Source organism: Manduca sexta, chromosome 28, assembly GCF_014839805.1.
Source record: "Manduca sexta isolate Smith_Timp_Sample1 chromosome 28, JHU_Msex_v1.0, whole genome shotgun sequence".
NCBI lineage: Eukaryota > Metazoa > Arthropoda > Insecta > Lepidoptera > Sphingidae > Manduca > Manduca sexta.
Genome location: NC_051142.1, coordinates 2,718,236 through 2,743,391, shown reverse-complemented (window position 1 = coordinate 2,743,391; position 25,156 = coordinate 2,718,236). Strand labels below are relative to the sequence as shown.

At 34.7% G+C, this 25,156-nt stretch overlaps 1 protein-coding gene and 2 long non-coding RNA genes across 3 annotated transcripts; 1 reads left to right on the top strand and 2 right to left on the bottom strand.

The window, feature by feature from the left end:
* The first annotated feature begins 2,232 nt into the window (after positions 1-2,232).
* LOC115443349 lies at positions 2,233-6,131 on the top strand. The gene is made up of 4 exons (XM_030168720.2): positions 2,233-2,476; positions 4,564-4,665; positions 5,046-5,181; positions 5,706-6,131. The coding sequence occupies exons 1-4, from the start codon at positions 2,265-2,267 to the stop codon at positions 6,108-6,110; spliced, it is 855 nt and encodes a 284-aa protein (XP_030024580.2). The 5' UTR covers positions 2,233-2,264; the 3' UTR covers positions 6,111-6,131.
* A 2,292-nt stretch (positions 6,132-8,423) lies between these two features.
* LOC115443348 lies at positions 8,424-10,333 on the bottom strand. The gene is made up of 3 exons (XR_005113358.1): positions 10,259-10,333; positions 9,271-9,416; positions 8,424-8,491 (listed from the first exon to the last, which is right to left on the bottom strand). It is a non-coding gene; the product is annotated as an uncharacterized LOC115443348 (long non-coding RNA).
* Positions 10,334-21,162: 10,829 nt separating this feature from the next.
* Positions 21,163-22,031, bottom strand: LOC115443323. The gene is made up of 3 exons (XR_003938599.2): positions 21,960-22,031; positions 21,596-21,763; positions 21,163-21,305 (listed from the first exon to the last, which is right to left on the bottom strand). It is a non-coding gene; the product is annotated as an uncharacterized LOC115443323 (long non-coding RNA).
* Positions 22,032-25,156: the final 3,125 nt, after the last annotated feature.

Sequence of the window (25,156 nt, the reverse complement as noted above, 5' to 3'; positions counted from 1 at the left end):
TATTATTAGCGTATTTCATGTATAACTTTGGTGTTTCTATACCGATTTCTATGATTCTTTTTATGAAATATTTAATAATGTTAACTTTTTTAATTGGGGATGACTGAGAGTGTTATAAACGTAAGAGTAGACAAATATAATGAGAAAGCTTCGAACTGCTAAGCTATCGGGAGTTACACGTGTTATTGTGAGTCAACCATAAAAGATAGACATATGCTGTCGTGGGATATTTTTACATAATTTTAAGGAGAACATTTTCGTCATACATGATTTCTGCGTAGCTTTAACCATTAAGGTTGCACACGCGACGGAAGCTTAAAAATGCAGTAACTTCTCCCGTTTTCCCAACATTTCCCTTCACTGCTCTGCTCCTATTAATTGTAGCGTGATGAAAAGTATACTATAACCAGCACAGGAGTATGAAAAATAATTGTACCAAGTTTCGTTAAAATCCGTCGAGTAGTTTTTGTTTCTATAACGGTTATACAGACAGACAGACAGACAGACAGACAGATAGACAGACAAAAATTTTACTAATCGCATTTTTGGCATCAGTATCGATCCCTAATCACCCCCTGATAGTTATTATTTTGGAAATATATTTCATGTACAGAATTGACCTCTCTACAGATTTATTATAAGTATAGATGGTTAATAAGTACAAAAGAAAAACTACCAACGCATCATGGGACGAGAAAACAATTGCACTTGCAATGGAAGAATCTAAAAAAACATCTGTCAATGCAGCTGCTATGTATTAATTTGTCAACACGGCAGAGACATATAAAGAAGGGATAGCGAGGAAAATCCTTGGAAGATTTGTACCAGTTTTCAACGCGGATCAATAGTTACAGTTGGTCGAATATATTCCACAAATGGATAATTTATTTTTTGGACTGACGAAAACAGAATTCTTGGAATTAGTTTATCGATATGCCGAAACAAATTAAATAAATCATCCATTTAAGGCAAACGTAGCAGGCGATGACTGGTACATGGGTTTCAAGGCGCGACATCCTAAGATCACCCTCCGCAAGCCAGAACCAACAGCGATTGCGCGTGCGAGAGAGAGTCTTTAACAGACCTCAAGTTAAAAGATTCTTCGATATTCTTGAACAAGGCAACTTCATACTCCGACAGAGGTCCGTACTATTGTGACATGTGTCAATAATATAAATTATGACTGAGTCTGATTCGAAAAGACTGTGATGATTATTATAAAAGCAAAACTGTTATTTTATGTTATGATTAGAAGGTTAAGTAGATTTTATCTCATTTTTGTTCCTATTACCCGTTTTGCCCAAAAGCCTTACCCGTTTTAGGCACCCCTCCAGGGCAAAACGGGTTTTGTTAATGTTTTAGTTTTATGATATTTTTTGTTAAAAATGAAGATATTTTTTTTAATTTGAGGCTGTTTTTTTAAAGTTATTTAAGTATGAAACTGTGACAGTTAAAATAAAAGTTCGAAATACATTTAGAACCTGCTTTTCTTTTCGTCTATCCTTAGCTTACCCGTTTTGGGCTTATCTCCCCTATACAGTTTAGTTTAACGTTGTTTTTGTTCTCTTATATTCTTTGAGCTTTCAATATTGTATAATTTTACTGCATTATCATAATTCTAATCTTAAAATGTTTGCGACCTCTGCTTGTAACCAAAATTGACATACCATGACTAAATACAATTGAATATAAATTGAATATTCGCATTTCCTATTACGCATCATTCCGAGGGTAGCAAGGTAAGAATTTCAAACACATTATTTCTGAATAAAAAATGTGTATTCTAAAAAAAAACAAAATCTCGAGAACTTCTTAACCGATTTGGAAATATTTTCACTGGTAGGAAGCTACATTTCTTCTGAATCCTATAGGCTACTTTTTATCCCGGAATAATATTCCGGAATAAGTTTTTTATGTGGGCGAAGCCGCAGGCAAGTGCTGGTTTATAATAACGACGCTTGTAAGCCAATCATATTTAAGCGACAATCAGTAAACTTTTGAGTACAGCGATTTTAATTGTACATTTTAATAAGAATAATGAATTACAATTACACTATTAACGTTATAAAAATATAGTCTAATGATATTAAAATTGTCCTAAACCTACAAAACCTAGATCAATTATAGTAAATCTGGTAATTCAAAACTTCTATAACACATTTTCGGTATATCTGTCGTTTAGGTATAAGTGCCAAGCGTCGATAATTTTATAAATAAAGAAAATAAAAAATGTATAGTTACTAACTTCCCTCATTCCAGGCACCATGTTGAAGGCAACCATACTGTTGTGTTTGGCGGCTATGAGTCATGGGGCATTCGTTTCCATGCGCCAACTCGCTAACCACCCCCACTTAAGGTCCACTGGTGGGAATGAAGCACTCATATCCAGGCTGGCTGAGCAAAGTGATGTCGTCATCCCGTACTACGAAACATTACAGAAGGTAGAACAAGTCCGAAAATTGATAGAACAACACATGTGAGTATTGCGGTAAGGTTTATTTTGCTTTGAATGACGAGACGAGCTTGCCGTTCGCCTGGTAAGCAGTATGACCATAAACAATAGAAACACCAACACCATGAATTACAAAGTATTGTTCAGTGTTCCACTGCGCTCGCCATCCTGAGACATAAGATGTTAAGTCTTATGTCTAGTAGTTACACAGGCTACAATATTCTACAAAACAGGAAACAACAGTGACTACACACTGCTCCTTGGTGGCAGAAATAGACATTACGTTGGTATCAGTGGCGAAGCGTCCATATAAGCCGATTCCTACCGGGTTACCTTTTGTAAATTAACTTAAAATAATAAATGAAAAACAACTATATAACTAGAATAATAATAGTATATTCAAACAAGTCATCTTATACCTACTTATTTCATTAAATCAATACTTTAACGATTACGGTACATAGTTCATATTATTATCAATTCGTTAAATCGTAACTCGCGCGCAGTGCTCGCGCCTTATAGTGTTCGAAGTGAACCCGGCCGCGCATAGCTTTCCTCGCGATATTGTTGTCTCTTTCACACGCAGCGCGGTGTCTTTGTCTAATCTTTTGGAAGTGACGTAAAAATACATGTGTGCGTGCGTGTATGTGTACTTCAGGGTAACCCGAGAATTTGCGGTTTAATGTTGGGCCTTTGGCGCGAAATTTTTTAATAATTTAAAATGTATAATTAGTGTTTATGTATAGTGAGGGTTATTGATTTTTTGTTGGGCTCTTTTAGATAAGTACCTATGTTCGAAATATGTGATTATTTGTAAAATTTAGAGTTTAGAAATAACGTTTATGATAGAAGGAAATTATTATGTATTATGATATTTTACTGATTTTAATTTATTGTGAACAGCGTATTACATGTTAACTGTAGAAAAAAACATTTCCTCGGGTTACCTTTTGAAAATTTTCACCCTTCGCCACTGGTTGGTATTTACCTTGGCGGACTCTCAGATATGAGAGACCTAACTACCAGTAGCCTATGTTAAAGAACAAAACCATAGAAAATGTTACAGGATGACTGACTTTCCTTACTGCCAAAGTATAAGATCAAATGCTCATGCACTAATTTATAAAACTGTTGTAGTGTGCGCGTAACAGATAAGTTTTTAAGATTTATGTGTGTGTTCATAACGACACAAAACCATGTAGTAGCCGCATTCAAATTAAACTTACTTAAGGCGATACCTCAAGGTCCATTTTCATACATTTTGTTTCGGCTTTAATCTGGGTAACTAAACAAGTATTGGCAAGTAAAGAATTTAAATTCACGTCTAGTTAGTGATTAGTTCTCGCAGTTGAAAGAAAAATGTAAAAATAATTAATAATCATGGATATTTCTGCCTTTAAAATTTCGTCATATTAAATTTTAAAGGCCGAAATATCCATGATTATTAATTATTTTTACGTTTTTCTTTAAACTGCGAGAACTAATCACTAACTAGACGTGAATTTAAATTCTTTACTTGCCAATACTTGTTTAGTTACCCAGATTAAAGCCGAAACAAAATGTATGAAAATGGACCTTGAGGTATCGCCTTAAGGCAAACTCTTCGAAACCTCGGGAGAAAACTAAAATATTAAAACCGCGATAAAATCCGAAATATAGTTTTATTTTAATGTCTAACATTTGCGTAAACATAAAAATCATTAAATATGTTGCACTTTATATGTAGTAGTAATATTGAAAGTTAAAGATTTTGTTGTTGCGTCCCCTGCAGATGGTCTAAGAAAATAATGTATCGTAGTTTTTTTATAAAAATGAAGCCGCTCGCTTGATGGTAAGACAAGACTCTCCATAAACAGCAATAATACCAATCGTAATTTGAATTATACTGTTCCCGACACACTTACTTATAAAAATCTTACTTATAAAAAATTCGCAAGGCTATGCTTAGTTAAAAGTTTATTGACTCTCTTACCTGTGGGGCTATCGAAGCTGTCCTTCGATTAGAACGTTCATAATTGCAAAAAGACAAATATACGTAGACGGAATAGGGCCACGTGACCTTACTTTATTTTAAATTGTTGTCAGAATAAACCGTGTTTTGTATTTTGCAGCAACTTTGTTCAGATACCACAGCTTGGTGACCCTAATCGTCATTACGTCGTGCTCTTAGGAGTCATTCACCACATGATAAACGCTATCGCTGAATCTTGCACGTAAGATTACATTTTTAATTATTTCTTGTTAGTTACAACTGATTTAAAATATACTATCTAAACGCTGTCAATAGCATACCAAAACAAAAATAAGTAATTTTGTGCAAAGTTAGTTAATAATTTTACTATTTTCACTTTAGAAAAAGATCCCCCCAGATGCCACACAGACTGTCAAGTTTTTGCTCTATGCACACAAAATGGTGACAAGGAACTATGAATATTTTGTTACATACAGTTACTACGATACTACCTCTTACATTGCTGAACTAATCAATGAAATGTTAACAGTATCTTCAACTAATGGTGAAAGTCCGCGAAGGCATTGGTAACTACATAATTCTAAAATCATACTATCTTACTAATAAAATCTTTCATTGAAGCGTTGACCCAGTGAAGTACGATCAAGATTATATGACTCTTGTTGAGGAAGGTTTGACAAATGCCTGGAATGATCCCAAGGAAACGGCTGACAGCATACGCCATATCATGGACTTGTCCGCACAACAAACACAACATGTACGTATCAAACAATATATTAAAATGAATAATGGATTGTCAACTGTCAATTTATTAATAAGATAAAAGTGTAAGAAAGACGAAGTTATCTTGCGGTCAAATTGTCTTTGGAACCAGTGATGCGGACCGCACGGTCAGCTAGTGTGCAGGACATTATAGCCTCTGAGTTATAGCCAGTGAATCATTGGACATTATGAAATTTATTACCATCATCATTGCGTATGGCTTATTATGCTGCATGGATCAAATTTCTAGGTCTAGTTTCCTCAACTAATTAGCAGTGTCAGGCGTGAACTCGTGACGCTCAGCTATACTGCCGGAAAGAGACACTATTTTGCAGTAAATGTTAGGAAGACAATTACCGCAAACTAGTGTCAAACGCAGATTAGTTAAGCTTCTTCTTCAATTTAGAATAAGCGCTTTATAATTTAAAGTTCTTTCTAGTATTTACTGTGTATATCGCGCGCGGTTTACTGGTCTCGAGATTCCGTTGTATAAAAAAAATGTTTAACCCAATTTTACAGGTCACCTCATTAATTCAGGTGTTATGCGGTGATAATAACGAATCACCGCTGCTATGCAACTTGGTTATCTCCAAAATATTTAACAAACCATCAGAAAAACAAGAGACGAAAATCCTACTCAAACTAGGCACAGTGGCGACTCTGTTTGGTGATGTTTCGTCGAATTTGGAAGAGGTCGCTAACCACCAACAAGAGATCAGCTTTCTTCTAGATCCAGCGACTAAAGAGCTCTTAAAACCCCTCGTATTATCTGCTGTCGATGCTAGGCTGGATTTAGATGTAGACAGAAATTGTGGGAACATCTCTGCCTATCCTGTTTCTCTACCGCGTGTAAGCAGCAAACGTTACAAAGGGTTGCAATCTTTGCACCCTTCTCTCATGTCTCGACGTAAAAATTTGGGGTAGGAAATAAATGATTTAAAAATATAAGTTGTTTGACAATTACCCCCTGTAAAAACTCCGTAAAAGAAGCAAATATAATCGTTCTTACTACTAACTACCAAGAAACACTACAATACTGTGAGATTGAAGGTCTTCAGTTTAAAGTAAATTTTATTTGACATATATATTAAACAGCTAATGAAGATAGTACCCATTTTGTTACTATTTATTTGGGAGCATAGATTAGAGTGTGGCCACAATCCTCTCAGGAATCATGAAATTTTATGATATGCAATTTTCCAATGTACTATTAATATTATTGGTACTTGGATATATTAAGCGTAACCAACCCACACAAGCAGCATCCGTTCATGAGTATAACGCATTGGCCTCCTCAACCATGTCGCAGGAGAATACCCGACCCATCATACAACGCCGCTGTAGGCACAGGCAGTTAAAGAATATGTCATACTTAAACCGCGAACAATTCATTATATTCTTAAAAATAAAAAATACTGAATCGCATGAGATGTTTCCAAAAAAATTACACGAAAGAACTTAATCCCAAGCAGGTCTATCCTCTAGGTATTCTGAGATCTTGTAATAAGCTTTATTACACAACTTTCGCTTAATAGTTGCTTGGAATTTACCCATATTAAAGACTTGATTTGTAGGAATTTTGGTATTAAAGTAACTTTTATAAGATTTACTGATCTTTTGGAACCTAGTTTTGTAACTAGATCATTATTATTTTTACTATTTAAACTGTAGATACCGCTTTTTGGGATTCTTTCTATATATTTATGGATATATATTAAATTTGCAAATATGAATTGCGATGCTACTATCATTTTATTTATTACTTTAAATTTTTCTCTTTCGAAACAGCTAAGAGTTACCAAAAAATAAATCTCATTGCTTGCTTTTGGAGAACAAAGATGGTATTCATGTCAGCAGCACCACCCCGTAGGAAATTCCATAACTTGTTAAACTATGATAGTATGCAATAGGGGCCAATCTAGCTGTCTTAATGTCAGTCAATTGGCAAATACTCCTGACTGCAAAAACTGCGGCGTTCTGCTTTTAAGCTAGGACAGATAAATGAGGAATTTAGAATCCAACAGTGGCGAAAGGTTAAATGTTCCAGAAGGAAATCGAGTGCAACATATAGGTAATAATATGCATAAAATTCCGATCTCCGAACCGTTCTTATGGTAATTAGATTCTATATAAATGCTACATAAAAGGAAACAGGCAGGAATCTGGTTATAAGGGCCCTTCGCTACTAGAGTCCAAAGTGATACCCAAAAAATTTGTGTAGATCTACAAGATACATCGCGCTACCATTTATAAAAATATTACCGTTAACTTTTTAACACTAGGTTTGACGAATTTGATACATATTAATTTTTTACTATTATAAATTGTTGACGCTGAACCAATTTGATATTTTTGAAAGAGTAAATTTCATTTTAATAATTTAAGGATAAATGCTTCAAAATTCACAAAATTTGAATCGAACTTACATACATGTATGCATACATTGAAAGGTAGATAAAAGCCTATAATTATAGGTAACTACTTTTGCCTTAATTTCTCTAACCGGATCGTTGTTACTAGGACAATTATAATTTTCTCGTTGGATGTGTTCTAAACCGCATTACCAAAGCTAATTAACCACATTGAACCACATTGCATTAATTATTGGCGTTATCATAATATAACAATATCATGTATTACATTATACTGTCTTACTGCTGGGCACGGGCTTCCACTACTATTAAAAGGGATTAGGTCTTAGTCCACCACGCTAGCCTAGTGTGGATGTAGTTTTGACACATCCTCAAAATTCCTATATAGAACTTCTCAGGTGTGCAGGTTTCCTCACGATGTTTTCCTTGACCGTTAAAGCAAGCGGTAATTCATAAAGAATACACACATAATTTTAGAAAAATCAGATTTGTTTGCCATTGGGTTTTTGAACCTGCAGACATTCGGTAGTTCGTTCCACAAGCAACTAGGTCTGCAGGCTGCCTAAAATTATTAAAAAATTAGGCATAAAGATAGACGAGCAATTCAACAATGTTTTAGAAGATCTACATTTAATTACTACAATAACAATGCAACGCTTTGATCTACACCGAGTTACTTCTATAAATGTGGAATCGTGACAATGCATTTTGAATTCTTAGTTCAAACATGTAGAGTATTTTTAAATTAATTTACTTAATGCATTTCAAGGTTTTGGATGGTGTTTCTATTGTTTATGGGCGGTCGTATTGCTTACTATTAGGCAAACGGCAAGCTCTCGTCTTTCAAAGAAATAAAAAAACTACAAAGGATTTAATTTTTTATTAACCCAAACATTTGCGAAACCGCTGCACTGCTAGGCAACTGTTGCATTACTGAAAAAAATATCACATTATTTCACGTTACTTACATTTCCAAATCTTTCTAGACCAAAAACATATAATAATAGTCTATTACTGAACTATATAAAATTAAAGTATCTTTAGTTTACGAATGTTCGTACTGTATAAATGTATAATAACCCATTAACATCATAGGACGGAACACACTCGGCGAAAAATGGGTGCCCTGGTTGCACCTCTGCATACCCCTTCGGGGATAAATGCGTGATGGTGTGTGTATGTGTGTGTGTGTGTGTGTTTTAGTTTAACCCTATCCAAGCATCGAGATCGAGTTTCCCCGCTCGATTTCATACGAGCAACGTGCTGGCGTCCCTGACTATAGAAGTTTCAGTAACGGGTGTAAGGGCGGGATAGTCTAAGGAATGGATCCCGAAACCTCGGCAAGGAAATAAACCACGTAGGCAGGGTAACTACACCACGGATATCCGAGGCAGTCAAAATAGGAAATATAATATGAACCTTAGTGTTCAAGGATAAGCTACCCTTCTGTTATAGCTTTTTGTTTTATATAGATGTACAGTCAGTAACAAAAGTAGCTGAACAAATTTAAAACTTCATATCGCTTGACTTTATTCGAAATATCCTTTTTTCTTACCTAAAATGTTTTAATGTTTATTTTAGGGAAAAAAGTAATGTTAATATCGACACAAAGGTATAAAGCGATTTGAAATTTTGGATTTGTTTAACTACTTTTGTGGCTGACTGTACATATATGTTAGTATGCTATATGTTTAAGAAACTGTCCATCTCACCTGGTACTGTTTCCCGGGGTATTAGTAAAAAAAAATTGCTTCAACTGGCTGAGATCAGGCTTTGTAAACGGCAGAAACGAATTCACCTCAACAACCAAACTTAGGGTTAGTAACAAAAAGATGAAATACAGTAGCTTCATTGTTATCTGAAAAAAAAAACAGAAATTCAACTAACTATGAGATTATTTTATTCGGACAACGGTAATGACTCCAATAAACTTGATAAATAGTTCGGCGACCACATAGAGTATCGTTTGACTAGAGATCTCTCGCCAGTCGACAGAACTATGACGGCCTGTTTGAACAGCAACCAACACTAAAAGTATTTACGGATTACACAAATTAACTCGGTAGACAGTGGCGTAGAGTCCTTGAGAACTGATTCCTGCGGGTTTCCTTTTATTTAGAACTTATGTAGATTCTAATTATTGCAAACCGTATTTATGCTAGTAACTATCAGTTTTACTTATAAACTTGTTTTAGCGTTAAGAGGTGGTTATGAATTGCTTAAATAGCTGTCAAAACATCACCGGTTCCTAGTTTAAACCTAATTTAGAGGCAAGATGGCGGGTTTTGACTCACAGCTGATCGAGTAAATTTGTGTTTTAACTAAGCGTAGCTTTGAGAATTTTTTATAAGTAAGACTGTATATTATGTTGTGTCGGGTTTCCTTTCGAAAAACTTCACCTTTCGCCACTGGAAGACAGGTCGAATTCTAGCTAGTTTTTAATCAGTATTTACTTAGAAGGCTCTAAGTTACTACAAGAATTATTGACACGTAACCGATCTTTATTTTACAATACATAGATGCTTAAAAAAAATTAAGCAAAAAAGTCTTTTTTGTAAAATGGCGTAAAACTAAATGAAATATATTAACGTAAAATAATAGCATCTTTATAACATAATGTTTTTTTATAAATTATTTATCGTAACCTATCGCTGGCCATTGCTGGCCGAAGTATTAAATAAAAAAAAATTACAAAATTACCTTCTAATTGACACGAGTGTACGTATCAACTTCTTGAATCAAAGTAAAACATTAAAAGAAAGTATTACATTTTAAATTGATTCATGCATAATGCTTCGAATAACATACAATCAATTTTCTTTAACATATAGAAAACCTTGTCGCGTTTCCAGTTATTAGTACAGCGAATAATTTTATAGTTCCGTAGGTCACTCACAAAAACTAAAATAACTAGGTTCTTTATGATGCATATAAGTACTAAGAACTATAATATTGGATATTTATTTTCGTCCATTGTTCACAGTATATTCACTTCAATAGCCGTATAGCAAGAGAGTCAAAAAAATCATCCATTTACCTATAAGGCTATTAAAATTGTACATCGATTAGAACGGCCATCATCGCAAAAAGACGGATATGCCCCCGTAGACGGAATAGGACCCTTGATCTTTTCTAAATAATACTATCTCAGATATCTGAGATAGTATTAAATGTTGTAACTAAACTATCAAATTAATTCATTACGAAAAATATACTGTTGTTATATGGCGAGCATACATAAAGCCGATATTAATAATTTTAATGCACAAACAAACGCCATCATGACGTAATTCAATTTTCAACGGCATAAAATCACACTGATGTTTAAATTTACTTTATTGGGCTTTATTTTTCGTCATACCATTATAACTATTTAAATTTTATTTGTGATACCTAGGAGTATTACTGAGTATATATTTTTTTTGATTGCCTCAATAGCGTAGTTGTTACTGTACACGGTACAAGTACGACTACCGCGCTGAGGTCCTGGGTTCGAATTCCGGGGCGGGCCAAAATAATCGTGACTGGGTTTTCCATCTTAAAAATTACTCAGTTACAGTTCGGAGTCAGAAAGTTGGTGGTGTGATACCCCCGTGCCTCGGAAACACGTAAAGCCGTTGGTCCTGCGCCTGATCTCTCTCCGGTCATGTTGGATTGCCGTCTCACCGAACTATGAGAGTGAAAGAACAAAGAGTGCACCTGTGTATTGCGTACACACTTGTGCACTATAATATATCCTACTTACCTGGCTGATCTCCGTTGAGATTGGCTCCGTTGAGATTCATTCCTTCATATATTTTTTTAATTATAATCATGTTTTCAAGCAAATCTTACAATTAAAAAAAATCTAAACGTACATCAAGACTGAATTTATTAGGGTTTAAAAATGAAATATACCAGGTTCTTTTTTAGATAGGACTAGGACAGTTCATCTCAACACTTATCCAAAAAACGCTTTTACGAAATTATTTATGAATTTGGAAATCCATACAAAAAAGTTAATTGATGCATTGACATCAATAGGGGACCGGCCTATGCTTGATTTTGTACATTATTCTATATGTAATGGTTAATAATACGAAAAAGAAGCACTCCTGCGAAAACTGCATAACAATTGGTTAAAAAATGAGCGAGTAATTCATATTTAAAATAATTGTAACGTGCAGAAGTGGGCGCGATGTGGGGATATCGCTTCATCTCTTTTTTTCGCACGCGTCGTAATTCCCGATGACGTCACATGTGGATATTTCGTCTCTTTTCTGTTTCTTGTTAATTACCCCTTCCACCGAAATTCAAAGACTTATAACTTGTTGATTTTTTACCGGATTTTAATAATTCCTTCTGTGTTATAATTTATATTATGTAAATATTTGATAATAGTAAAGAACAAAAATGAGTCCGGTACCCTATTAAGTTTTCTATTGAGATACTGTTATAATTATATAAAGACTAGCTTTTGCTCGCGGCTTCCCCCGCGTGAATGAGTTTACCGGGATAATTATTTTTCGTGAAAGAGGAACAAACATACATCCATACATCCACCCTCACAAACTTTCGCATTAATAATATTAGTAGGATAACAAGACTACCGAACCAACTAAGGTTTAAGGAATTATTTTTAACATGTATTTGTCTAAGACCTCCTCCACATTTACGGCATGGAAGCCCGCGAAATGCGCGAACTGTACAATATTGCGAATTCGTTCGTCGTTCGGCTCTTCGCGTTAAAGTGAATACGCGACGCAGTTCGCACACGAGTTTAATACCCTTATAAGAATTTGCCATGATAATTTCGAAGGTAAAATATGCCAAGCACTAGCCTAGTGTGGTGGACTAAGGCCTAATTCCGCTCAGCATATGAAATAGCGAGGCAAACTCCTCGCTGGCCATCCGCCACATTCACGCACAACACACTTTTCAGCGAATCTTATTACACACACAGATAGAACACTGGAAAAAAAATATCCTCTCAGTATTAGAGGTCCATGCCCAGCAGTGGGATAATATGAAATATAGGATAGGGAGGGTATTTTATTTTTATAATCATTTATTACTTTCGTGTAAGGTCCACAATATAATTATCATATCTCATAATTTCATTTAAGTATGAAACGAAAAATACATATATCGCTCAATAATTTTAAAAAATCTGTTCCAGAGCTAATTTACTTGTATACTACATAGTTTTGCTTGGGGTACTGGTGGTCGGCTTCTCGGTTATCTTTTTGGTTGTCGTTTCTGTATCGTCATCACTGTAATAGAAAAAAAGAATAGGGCAAGATCTTAAGAGTAAAATATTAAATTCTTAGTCCGTTTACCCATAGTTTTCTCGGTAACAGGCATTTCGCCCAAATCCGTGCTGCAGTTTTTTATGCAGGCTCGGCATTTATAAAAACCTGGGATCTGCAGTATTACACCATGGTATGAGCAATGTGGCCCAGACGACGCCATTACGACGGCCTGTTCGAAATCGCATATACACAGCCAAATCCCGAAACACAGCACATTTACGTGAGCTACTACGACGGGTTCTTTTAAATCTTCACACATTTCGCGTTTATAATACTAATCTAAGTAGTAGCATAATAAAAAGAAATAAGACTTCACCTGTTAACATTTCCGCCGACATTAATGATACAATTCAACGATATCGAACATCTCTTTAAACTATCAAGCAAAATCGATTTGCGGCCGACCAATGGTGCTGCGTTATATAACGAAAAGCAGCAAATTAGTAATAAAAATATCAAATTAAGCCCCTTCATTGTGAATCTGAAATAATAACATTTAAATTAAATAAAAACATCAGTCACTTGCTGCTCTTATTATGGTCTTTCTTAGGGATTAAAAACTGCCATTGCACATTCCTGAATCAAAATTAGTAGCCAGGCATTTTTGGTAATGAAAAGGCAAATTTGCTAAAGCTTGTCGCAATTCTTTACACGGTTTATAATATAGGTTTTTGATCAAATATCTACAGAATTTATATAAAAACAATAAGAAAACTGCAAGCCGACGTGTCGCAAAAAACTAAGTTCCTACCTGTCGAATAAATTATTCGCGACTGATGAAATTATTATACAGTTTCATTTTATACTTGAAGCTTCAAATTACATTAAGTTAATCAATTGGTTCCCAGTATTATTGAAAAAAAATTTTTTTGCATATGAATCAATCAAAGTTTATATTATTTTTATAATGTATTTTATTTCATGTTCAAGCGTGTGGTCCCACCTCATAACGCGCACAGAAGGAATGCTCCAGGCGCTAATTCTCATTAGGTAGGCAGTACCTACATAATCAACTGCCTCGATGGCGTAGTTTTAATGCTTCCGCGGTACAAATACGATTATCGCGCTGAGGTACTGGCTTCGAATCCCGAATCGGGTTAAAAAATATTTTATGTTTTTATCGCGCTTGATTAACGATAACTGTCGTAACGCAACTTCGATATAGGAATCAGTATAAAGACCACAGTTGCAAGTCGCGTTTACCAACGCAATTAGCGCGATAGTAATGATACAAATGTGGGATTACAAAACGCGTAACAAAAACCCTGAAAAAGTCGCTGTGCGCGATCTTCTATGAGTGTTATATATGTCATGTAACGCATATTCGATAACTTTGGGGAAGGCCCATGTCCAGCAGTGGACCATATAAAATATAGTCAGTTTTATTTTTACTATTTAATTTTATATAGGTTATAGTTCACACCTTTAAGTTAAAGACAAAAAAAAAACAATAAAAGTAGCCCTCGCAGTATTCATTAGGAATCAGTATCTTTCTTTCTCGCCGGGGCGCGTTCTGCTCCTGCTCGGAGCAGTCACGATCACTTCGTCGGATCTCTTTTTGGTTGTCATTCGGTCGTTATGACTGTAACAAAAAAATATAATACGAGAAAAATTTTATACGTAAAATAAAAATTTAGCCACGCCACAGTTTTAGAGCAATTCGCATTTCATCCAATTCTGCGGTTTTTGAGTTTACGCACTAAAGAGAAATCGTTTGAGTAAAGTCACATCGCATTTATCTTATGTACTAATTAGTAATATTTGTATAAACTTTAATTAATAGTAATTAGCATTAGATTTAAATGAATTAAAGCCTCACCTGTCACCACTAGTCATTTCGCATTTATTTTAAATACTCATTTAGAAATATTTATAGTTTAATAAGTAGTAGTAGCATAAGATTTAAATAAATTAAAACCTTACTTGTTACTACTTCCACCCAAATTAAAGATACAATTCATTGGCAACGCACATCCCTTTAAATTTGTCTGTGGTTTAGGGTTGGGTGTCGGTACCGCGTTATATAACGAAAAGTACCAAATTAGTAAAAGAACTACCAGATGGATCCTCTTCATTGTGAATCTAAAATAATATTTAAATTTTATTAAACACATAAGTCACTCGCTGTGCGCTTTGATTATTGTCCATGTCAATGACCAATGGCCGCCAGCCATTGCAATTTCCTTAATTAGAAATAATAGCCAGGCGTGTTTTAAGTAATTCAAAGACTTAATTTGCTAAATCTTGTCGTAATTCTTTGTCCGGTCTTAATATAGGCTTGTGATCAAATATCTACACAAATTAATATGAAATTCAAATTATAATAGCCCGACGTTTTGCAAAAAACGAACTTCCTACCTGTCGTGTAAATACGTGACTGATAAAAATATGAAATATGTAGTTTCATTTGATACATTTTTCATTTTTATCCTCACATAATATGAAATCAATTTGTTCCCTGTAATATGATTTTAAATAAGTTTTCTCATTGCATTACCAAAACGATTTGTATGATATACGTACTTAGGAGGAAAAATACCATAATGAAAAAGTCGCAATGGCCTAGAAATTTGCATGGGATTCTCTTATAACATTATTGAATGCGAGTTTTTGGTTCTTATCTGTTCATCTTTTTTATTTCTTCTTTCCTTTGTTTACTTTAAAGTTTTCCACTTATTTAATGTCCAATATAGAATGCAATGATAAAATGCCTTAAGTTGTAAAAGCGACTTCATTTAAGTAATAATTAAATATTCTCATTTATCATGTTTATCATAAGCGCTATGTTCGCCTACGTGATGAATAAAGCATTTTATTTTATTTTACTTGAATAGCATATTCGGTAAGATTCTTGAGCACAATATTCTGTCAACGTTTGGTGTATTTATATCTACATGTCTGTTTCTACGCAACGCTCAAAACGAGGATCTGATCTGTTTACTGGCTAAAATGCGGAGAAAAACTCATTTTACATCATTATCATCCACTCCTAAATTAAATTTACAGTTCTGATTTTTTTTATATTCAGTTGATTATGTTTTGCAACTTTATTGATTACAAGAAAAATACGTTATAATAATAAACGTAAATAATTTTATTCTACCAATCAGCTGCCTATAATAAGTATTCAGTATTGAGTCGAATGGTACTTAGATGAATTCCTCCTAACTAAACTTCGGCCACGGCGGCGAATTTCAACGAAGATCAGCCCAGTACGCAAGAGTGCACAAGTGTGTGCGCAATACACGGGTGCACTCTCTGTTCTTCACTGTCAAAGTTCGGTGAGATGGCAACCGACATGAGCAAGCAGCATTATTTAGCGACTATCTGAATCATTACTGAAAAAAACATATGTGAAATAAAAATATATTGTTTTTTTTTAAGGTTGTAGCAGATAATATCTACATTTGGTTTCTTTGTGGTATAGCAGAATAAAACTAATATTCATGAATGACGCTTATATAAGTAATATTATCTTTTTATCGAAAAGGAGTAAAAGTTTTTAATTAAAGAATAATCTAGAGGAGGCTCGTGCCCAGCAGTGGGACAGTTTAAAATGTAGGGTTGATGATATTTTAATTTATACTTAAGTATTCAATAATTTCATATAAGGGTATCAGTGGAAAACATCACGAATATTAGTTTGAGATAATAAAATGTTACATTTCACGCCATTTATTTTGAATAACTTTATTTCTTGTTTGCTACATTGTTCCGCTTCTGCCCGGGGCGCTGGTGATCACAGCATCGGATTTCTTTCGAGTTGTTGTTCTTCGATTATCATTACTGAAACAAAATAAAAATTGAACACAAAATCTTAAGAGTATATCATATAATCCTAGCTTCAGTTTGTATGTATGTTGCTGGTGGTATGATATATTTATATCCGAATAGTGACCACCGTATACAAGGTGTTAAAACCTGCTATAGTGGCGCAAGTATGTCGCGTTCCAGGATCAGCCTGTGTATATCCAGTTCCAACAGGCCGGCATAATTGTGTCGACTGACGATGGGTAATCATCTCTCGTCAGTCGACATTCTACTGGACGCTACTCCTCTTACTATCAGGTGCAGAGCGGTCACTGCCGTACTTGTACAAAAAAAAATAGTTGTCACGATTTTTTTGGCAATAGGCATTTATTCATATCCATTTAGCTATTCCCATTTGCTGTTTCTGGTTTCAGACATACATAGTATCACGCCTCTATTCCATAGGGGTAAGCAAAGACGATAGATTGCCACTTTGCCCGATTCTGGCATACTTCTCGCGCTTCCTCCACCTTCATCAATCTTTTCGTGCATTACCGTCGCTTCCGAATGCTTTTGACCTAGCCTTTGCTAAGAATGTCAGATATCTGATATTCGAGGATTCAGTGGAGATTTCTGTCAATTTATTCATAAAATGTCTCCTGTTTAACGTGGCGAAATATGGTTTGGTCATAACAATAATACCAATTTTATCCGAAAGCTAATTTCAGAAATCAGGAACCATCTCCTGAACCTTATTTATTGTACCAAAGATTTAAAAGAATTGTATTCTTACACGTTCACATTTCCGCCGAAATTTACGACACAAGTCATCGACAACATGCATTCCTTTAAATTATCTAGCACCTGTGGGTGGGGGCCTGTCAGCGGTGCCGCGTTATATAACGAAAAGAAACAAATTAGTAAAAACGCTACCAGATGCACCCATTTCATTTTAAATCTGAAAAAAATATATATATTTAAGCATTATTTTACTCGCTGCTTAAATCTTCGCTTAATACTAGACTTTTCCTAGAAATAGAAAAGTCTGCAGTAGCACTGAAGAAAAAATCAAATATTATTGTTTAAAAAACGTTAAACAATAATATTTGATTTTTTTTGTCTGTTTTGTCATATATCAATAGCTCCTAAAAATAAAAGAAAATCTTCATTTATAATTTTTTTTTAATGGGTTTAGTAGTTAACAGTCTAGATAACGAAACGCATAAAACCTAAATAAATATGGGGAAACAGAGCACATACTCCACACGTATTCTGTGTTACAGGGTGAGGGAGGTGTAAAGGGAGGGGTATGGGATAGGCTAATTGACCTTAAACAAAATAACTTCTTCCAAGAAATAAGTACTACTACTTACCTGCCCAAGAAGGAGACAGATCACACGCGTCGCACGTATTCTATTACAGGGAGTTGAATGGGAAGAGGTACGAGATAGGCTAATACACCTTAAACCAAAGAACTGGCAAGAAATAACTACCTTCTTACCTGTTAAATAAATAATTCGAGACTGATGAAAATATTGAACAATTTCATTTTATACCTGAAGCTTCATCTATATATATAAAAATGAATTGCTGTTCGTTAGTCTCGCTAAAACTCGAGAACGGCTGAACGGATTTATCTTATCTTGGTCTTGAATTATTCGTGGAGGTCTAGGGAAGGTTTAAAAGGTGAGAAAAATTCGAATAATTGCCGGGAAAATCCTCAAAACAGCATTTTTCTATTTCCCATACAAACGTTTTCTAACTAATACGTAGAGTCAATTTGAGCTTTATTGCTATTGTATAAAGTTCACTGTTGTCTAAGCAATGTAGGTGTGTTCCTAACATCAAAGCAGTGTGCGTTGGAGCACAGAATATAATAATGTAATGTCGCGTTCTGAAACTCAACAAAAGTGATATCGCGGACCCGACTAAATTGAACAGTCACAAAATTTAATATATCATTAGTTATTTGGTTGGCTTCACGATATTATTTCTTTTGTTTTACTTTAAAATGCATGTTTTCGTTATGGACAATTTTTGAGGTACTTTTGCATATCTATACTTATAATAAATCTGTAGAGAGGTCAATTCTGTACATGAAATATATTTCCAAAATAACTGGGGGTGATTAGGGATCGATACAGGTGCCAAAAATGCAATTAGTAAAATTTTTGTCTGTCTGTCTGTATAACCGTTATAGAAACAAAAACTACTCGACGGATTTTAACTTAACTTGGTACAATTATTTTTCATACTCCTGAGCTGGTTATAGTATACTTTTCATCACGCTACAATTAATAGGAGCATAGCAGTGATGGAAAATGTTGGGAAAACGGGAGAAGTTACTCCATTTTGTAAGCTTCCGTCATTTCGTGTGCAACCTTAATGGTTAAAAGTTCCTTCGATTTCACCAGGATCCCATCATCAGACCCTGACCGGACAATCGGACCACCTGCATACCACCTAAAATTAAAAAAAACATCCCGACAAATTGAGCACCTTCTCCATTTTTGAAACCCGAAATCCACGCGGGCGAAGCTGCGGGCGGAAGCTAGTATAATATAAAATCAATTGGTTCCTACAAGGAATGAATATGATTTTAAATATTGTATGTTTTCCAAAACCTAATCAAATTTTATATTACTTTAGAATATATTTTATTACATCTACAGTCGTGTTATCAAACGTCGCTCCAGATGTTGCCTAGAGCTAGCAAAGACAATTGTAGCCTCCGAATATTTTTTAGCGGTTTTCATCAATCTCTAGAGATTATCCTAAGGATCTCCAAGTACCAATATAGCGAAAACTATATTATTGCGTCATAAAAAGGCCGTAATAAGTAAGACAATTTTAGCCTTCGGAGATCTTTTCGAGCGAAAATACCAGCGTGAAAACATTCGCAACAGGCAAGAAAGTTCCTTGCAATTCTCTGCACCACCTAAGGTTGACGGGGAGAGAATTCCCATAGCATTAAATCCGTATGTATACCATGTGTACAAAGTGTAAAAAAATAAATTATCATAGAACATAATTGAATACAAGTCTTTAGCTCTTGATGACCTTTTTTTTGATTTCGCGGAGAAAGTGTATCAACGCCACCGTCCAGCCTCCTTGGGGAGCGACTGGACGGTTATGTTGAGGTCACCGTGCCTTACGACCCGGCGCTGAGCCGCCCAGACTTGATGTTTACCTTCGGGCGATCGCCGGGCCGAGTCCCTAACCTATATAAAATGCACGGCATACCAATAAAAAATCTGCGGTGGCCATCTTCGGCGCATTAGGGACGACTGTGGGCTTCCTTCGACGGAAATTTCTAATTTTATCTTATACGCCGACGATAATAAAATATACAAAAGAATAAATAACATAAATTATTGCTTAGATCTATAGGGTAACTTACAGAATTTGCCAACATATTGCCTTAATAATCTACTCTTCCTTAATACAAACAAATGTAATGTCATTGCGATTTTTTCTTTCGCCCAGCGCGTTTCTTCCCCTCCACCTTGTAAGATACTTAGAGATCTATTATTTTTATATAAAATTCAGAATTACCTGGTAGATTCTGCATATCTTTCGAGCCAAATTTTAAAATGTCTTCGTATTGGTAATCGTAAAAAATATTCCTTCCAGCCTCCTGCCGCGCGAACTGATTATGATTCAAATGTGTTTATATTTAGAACATGCACAATTAATAATGAAAGATGAATGATGATTTAGATATACGTGTTCGCCACTGGTAGATATTTGGTATGGGCCTAGATACCACCGCAATATGTATTAAAATTTAACTATTTTTCGTATTTTATCGCGCCCTTCGTGGTCACGGAGGGGACTGACACGAAGGCTACAAAGTCTTCAAAACGTCGCGACGTCCCGACGTCCCGACGCGTCGGGATAAAAGTTAAATATTAAAACCGCGACAAAATCCGAAAAATAGTTTAATTTTAATGTCTAACATTCGCTTAAACATAAGAAATCATTATGCAATATCTATTTCTACCGCCAAGCAGCAGTCTGCGTGCACTGTTGTGTTCCAATTTGAAGGACATTGTAGCCAGCGTTATAACTGACTATTATGAAACTTTACCTCTTATGACTCGGATTAAGAGTGAAGCCACGCAGTATCTGCTTTGTAATTCAAAGTCTTGTATGGTGTTGTTACTGTTTCTTAGCGGTCCTATAGCTTATCAGGCGAGCGGCATCTTCGTCTCATCAATCAAATATAATGAAAAAAATGCGAAGAAAAACTATTGAATTTGTCCTGCGACAACCCAAAACCGTGGGAGAAGATGATTAAGGGTTTTTTTATCTTAGCCAGTTATGCTTGCACTGGATTTAAGGATTTTTGTACTTCAAAATCAGATCTAAACTAATATTCATGAATAAAGCTTGCAATAATAAGTAATATTATCTTTTTATCGAATAAGAGTAACATTTTTACTTAAAAATAATCTTAGAGGAGGCTCGTGTCCAGTAGTGGGAGAGTGTTAAATATGAATATAAAATACAGTATACTTATTTATTATTTTCGTATGACATAAATGAAAAACACGTCAAATATAAGTAAAACACAATAAAATGTTATATTTCACAATTATTTACTTTTAAAAAGCTTATTGCTTGTTTGTTACATTGTCGTGCCTCCGCCCGGGGCGCTAATGATCGCTTCCTAAGATTTATATCAGCTTTGCTTGTTGTTATTACTGAAACAGAACAAAAAAAAACAATATTTAAGATTAAAAAATATAACCCTATTTTCAATTTGGACGTAGCCGCGACAAGGTTTTCTCGGTAACAAGCATGTTATCCAAATCTGTTCAGCGCTTTCTAGTTTCTATTTATTTATCAAATGTGTTTTCGACGTGCATAGATATGGTTTATATAAATAATACCAAAGTTCTTCGACCAAACAGCGAATTTCAGAAAAGCGCCACGATCTTTTTTCCCAACCTTATTTATAGTAGCAAAAGATTTAAAACAATTGGGCCCTTACACGCTTACATCTCCGGAATCATTAAATATACAGCCCTTCGACTTGTCACATCTCTTTATAGTATCAAGAAAAGGCTGTGGTGCAGGTCCGATCACCGGTGCCGCGTTATATAACGAAAAGCAGCCGATTAGTAAGAAAAATATCAGATGAAGCCCCTTCATTGTGAATCTGAAATAATAACGTTCAAATTTTATAAAAACGTTCAGTTTATTCGCTCCTTCTCTCGTATTGTATTTTTCATAATGTATGTAAAGACTTTTTTATAAGTTTCGTTCAAATGTTTTACACGATAATATGTGATTTAGTAACAAAAATTAAAAAATATGCACAAATATAAGATTTAAAATAATAAGAAAATCATAACCTTTAAATTGCAAAAATAATTCCAAGACACGAAGCAGTGCCCTTAAAACACTTACCTATCTTTTATATAAATAAATACGCGACTGATGAAAATATTGAACAGTTTCATTTTATACCCGTTGCTACGGGTGATATTAAATCGATTGGTTCCCTATAATACATATTTTCAATATTTTTTGCATAGCCTAATCAAATGTTATACGTTGGTAATACTTTTATATTGCACTAGCTTTTGCCTGCGATTCCGCCCGCGTGAAAAGTTGTTCCCGTTAGCTGCTTGCCGACCACTTGGATTGCGGATAAGTGTAGTGAAGGACTAAAAGTGCGCGTATGTGCCGACCCTTTAATAACATTAGGAACATTATATGGACGACACGGACATTATAGTTAAGTCGAAATAATGATATTACACAAGCCTACAAAAAAATATTATTTTGTGTTTCTGTTCTAATGCATGAATTCTGATTCCAAACATTGACAAACACTCAGATATCCATTTTTAACTCTTGAAGTTTGCTTTTGTCTGATTTATGTTGATAAGTACGTTTTGAAGATATTAATTGATCTTCATCTTCATCTTAATTGCAAATTGTGCATTATTTCTGAACGGCACTAGTGCGTGAATACTTGTCTATTACTATTAAAAAAAAGTCTATTACAGTTGTAACAACCGACTTTTCTGTCGAACTTATTTAGAAAATGGCAACAAGACAGTGAAACTAAGATGTTAATTCATTCTGTGTTATTTGCTGTAAATTTATTAAAGTAAGACGCAAAAAATTTGCTTTTTAACCTCAAAATACGTAATCAAGATAAGAAATGGATGCTTCTCTTTGCTTGTGTTAATTTCAAATTGGAAAACATAATGTGAAAGCGAAACCAATAGTAAAGCCTAAAGATATATTAATGCCACTGGTATTAAAAGTTAGGTCTAATAAAGCAATTAGTGAAAACTTTAAATCATAATTCTGAAGCTTTTGAATATTTAAATATATTTTTTTCCAAATTATCTGAAGCTAAAGTTAAAACTGGTATTTTCGTTGGACCAGAAATAAAACAAATGAGCAGCGATGATTTCACAAAATTCCTTAATGCTCATGAAAAACAAGCTTGGCAGACGCTGAAAGGAGTAATCAACTTGGACTTGGAAACCACAGAGCCGACAATTATGAATAGTTGATTGAAACTATGCTTGAAAGTTTTAAATTGATGGGCTGCAGAATGTCACATATGGACAAATTTAAAGATAGTATGGGTGCCTATTCGGAGCAGGGAGAACGTTTTCACCATAATGTGATGGATTTTGAACGACATTACCAAGGGCAGTGCAACGAGAATATGATGGGAGATTACATTTGGGATTTAATACGGGAAAACCCATACAAACATAAAAGATCTACCAAAAATATTCATTTTTGAACTAGATTTTTTGTTATTTTCTATTCGTATGCAATAGTCGTTAGTCATAATTCTTACACGCTTGTTAATGTAATAAAATTTATACTAATACCAGCTTTTGCCCGCGGCTCCGCCCGCGTCATAAAGTTTTTCAGGCTAAAGTTTTCCGTTATAAAAGTAGTAGTTTCCCGGGAGCCTATGTTCTTCCCAGGGTCTCAAACTGTCTCCATACCAAATTTCATCTTAATACGTTGGGTAGTTTTTGAGTTTAACACGTTCAGACAGATGCATCGGGGGACTTTGTTTTACAATATATTTTTTAGAACTTTTTAAGTGGAACAATCCTATCATACATGACTGTTGCATAACTTTAACCGTTTACGCAGCGCAGGCAACGGAAGCTCTCAAAACTAATAATTTTCTCCGTTTTTGCAACATGTTTCATTACTGCTGTGCTCCTATTGGTCATAGCGTGATGATATATAGCCTATAGCACTCCAGGAACAAAGGGCTATGCAACACAAAAAGTTTTTTTCAGTTCAAACCGGTAGTTCCTGAGATTAGCCATTACTGCTCCGCTCCTATTGGTCATAGCGTGATGATATATAGCTTATAGCGGTCCACAAATAAAGGGCTATCCAACACAAAACGAATTTTTCAGTTGAAACCGGTAGTTCCTGAGATTAGCCATTACTGCTCCGCTCCTATTGGTCATAGCGTGATGATATATGACTTTGAGCACTCCACAGACAAAGGAGTATTCAACACAAAAAGAATTTTTCAATTCGAATCGGTAGTTCCTGAGATTAGCCATTACTGCTCCGCTCCTATTGGGTATAGCGTGATGATATATAGCCTATAGCACTCCACGAACAAAGGGCTATCCAACGCAAAAAAAAAATCAGTTTGGACCGGTATTTCCTGAGATTAGCCATTACTGCTCCGCTCCTATTGGGCATAGCGTGATGATATATAGCCTATAGCACTCCACGAACAAAGGGCTATCCAACGCAAAAAGAATTTTTCGGTTTGGACCGGTAGTTCCTGAGATTAGCGCGTTCAAACAAACAAACAAACAAACTCTTCAGCTTTATATAATAGTATAGATTATAAAGTCGAAGAGTTTGTTTGTGAGAAGGCGCTAATCTCAGGAACTCCTAAACCGATATTGATTTTTTTTCACTAATAACTAAATTACTCCTAAGTGCTATAGGCTACTTTATCCAGGTAAAATATTTATCCCGGAAAAACTTTTACACGCGGGCGGAATCGTAGGCAAAAGCTAGTATAATATAAAAGTAATACCAAGGTATAAAATTTGATTAGATTATACAAAAAATATTGAAAATATATATTATAGGGAACCAATCGATTTTATATCATTTGATGCTACGGGTATTTATAAATGAAACTGTTCAACATATTCATCAGTCGCGTATTTATTTATATAAAAGATAGGCAAGTCTCTAAAGGGCACTGCTTCGTGTCTTGTAATAATTTTTGCAATTTAAAGGTTATGACTTTCTTATTATTTTAAATCTTAATTAATTTGTGCATATTTTTGAATTTTGTTACTAAATCAAATATTATCGTGTAAAGGATTTGAACGAAACTTATAAAAAGTCCTTTACATACATTACTATAAAATTAGAATACATTTAAAACTGAAAAAGTGCAAGGGGGTGTAATCCTTGGAAAATACAATACGAGTGAAGGAGCGAATATACTGAACGTTTTAATAAACTTTGAATGTTATTCTTTCAGATTCATAATGAAGCTGCTTCATCTGTCAATTATTTT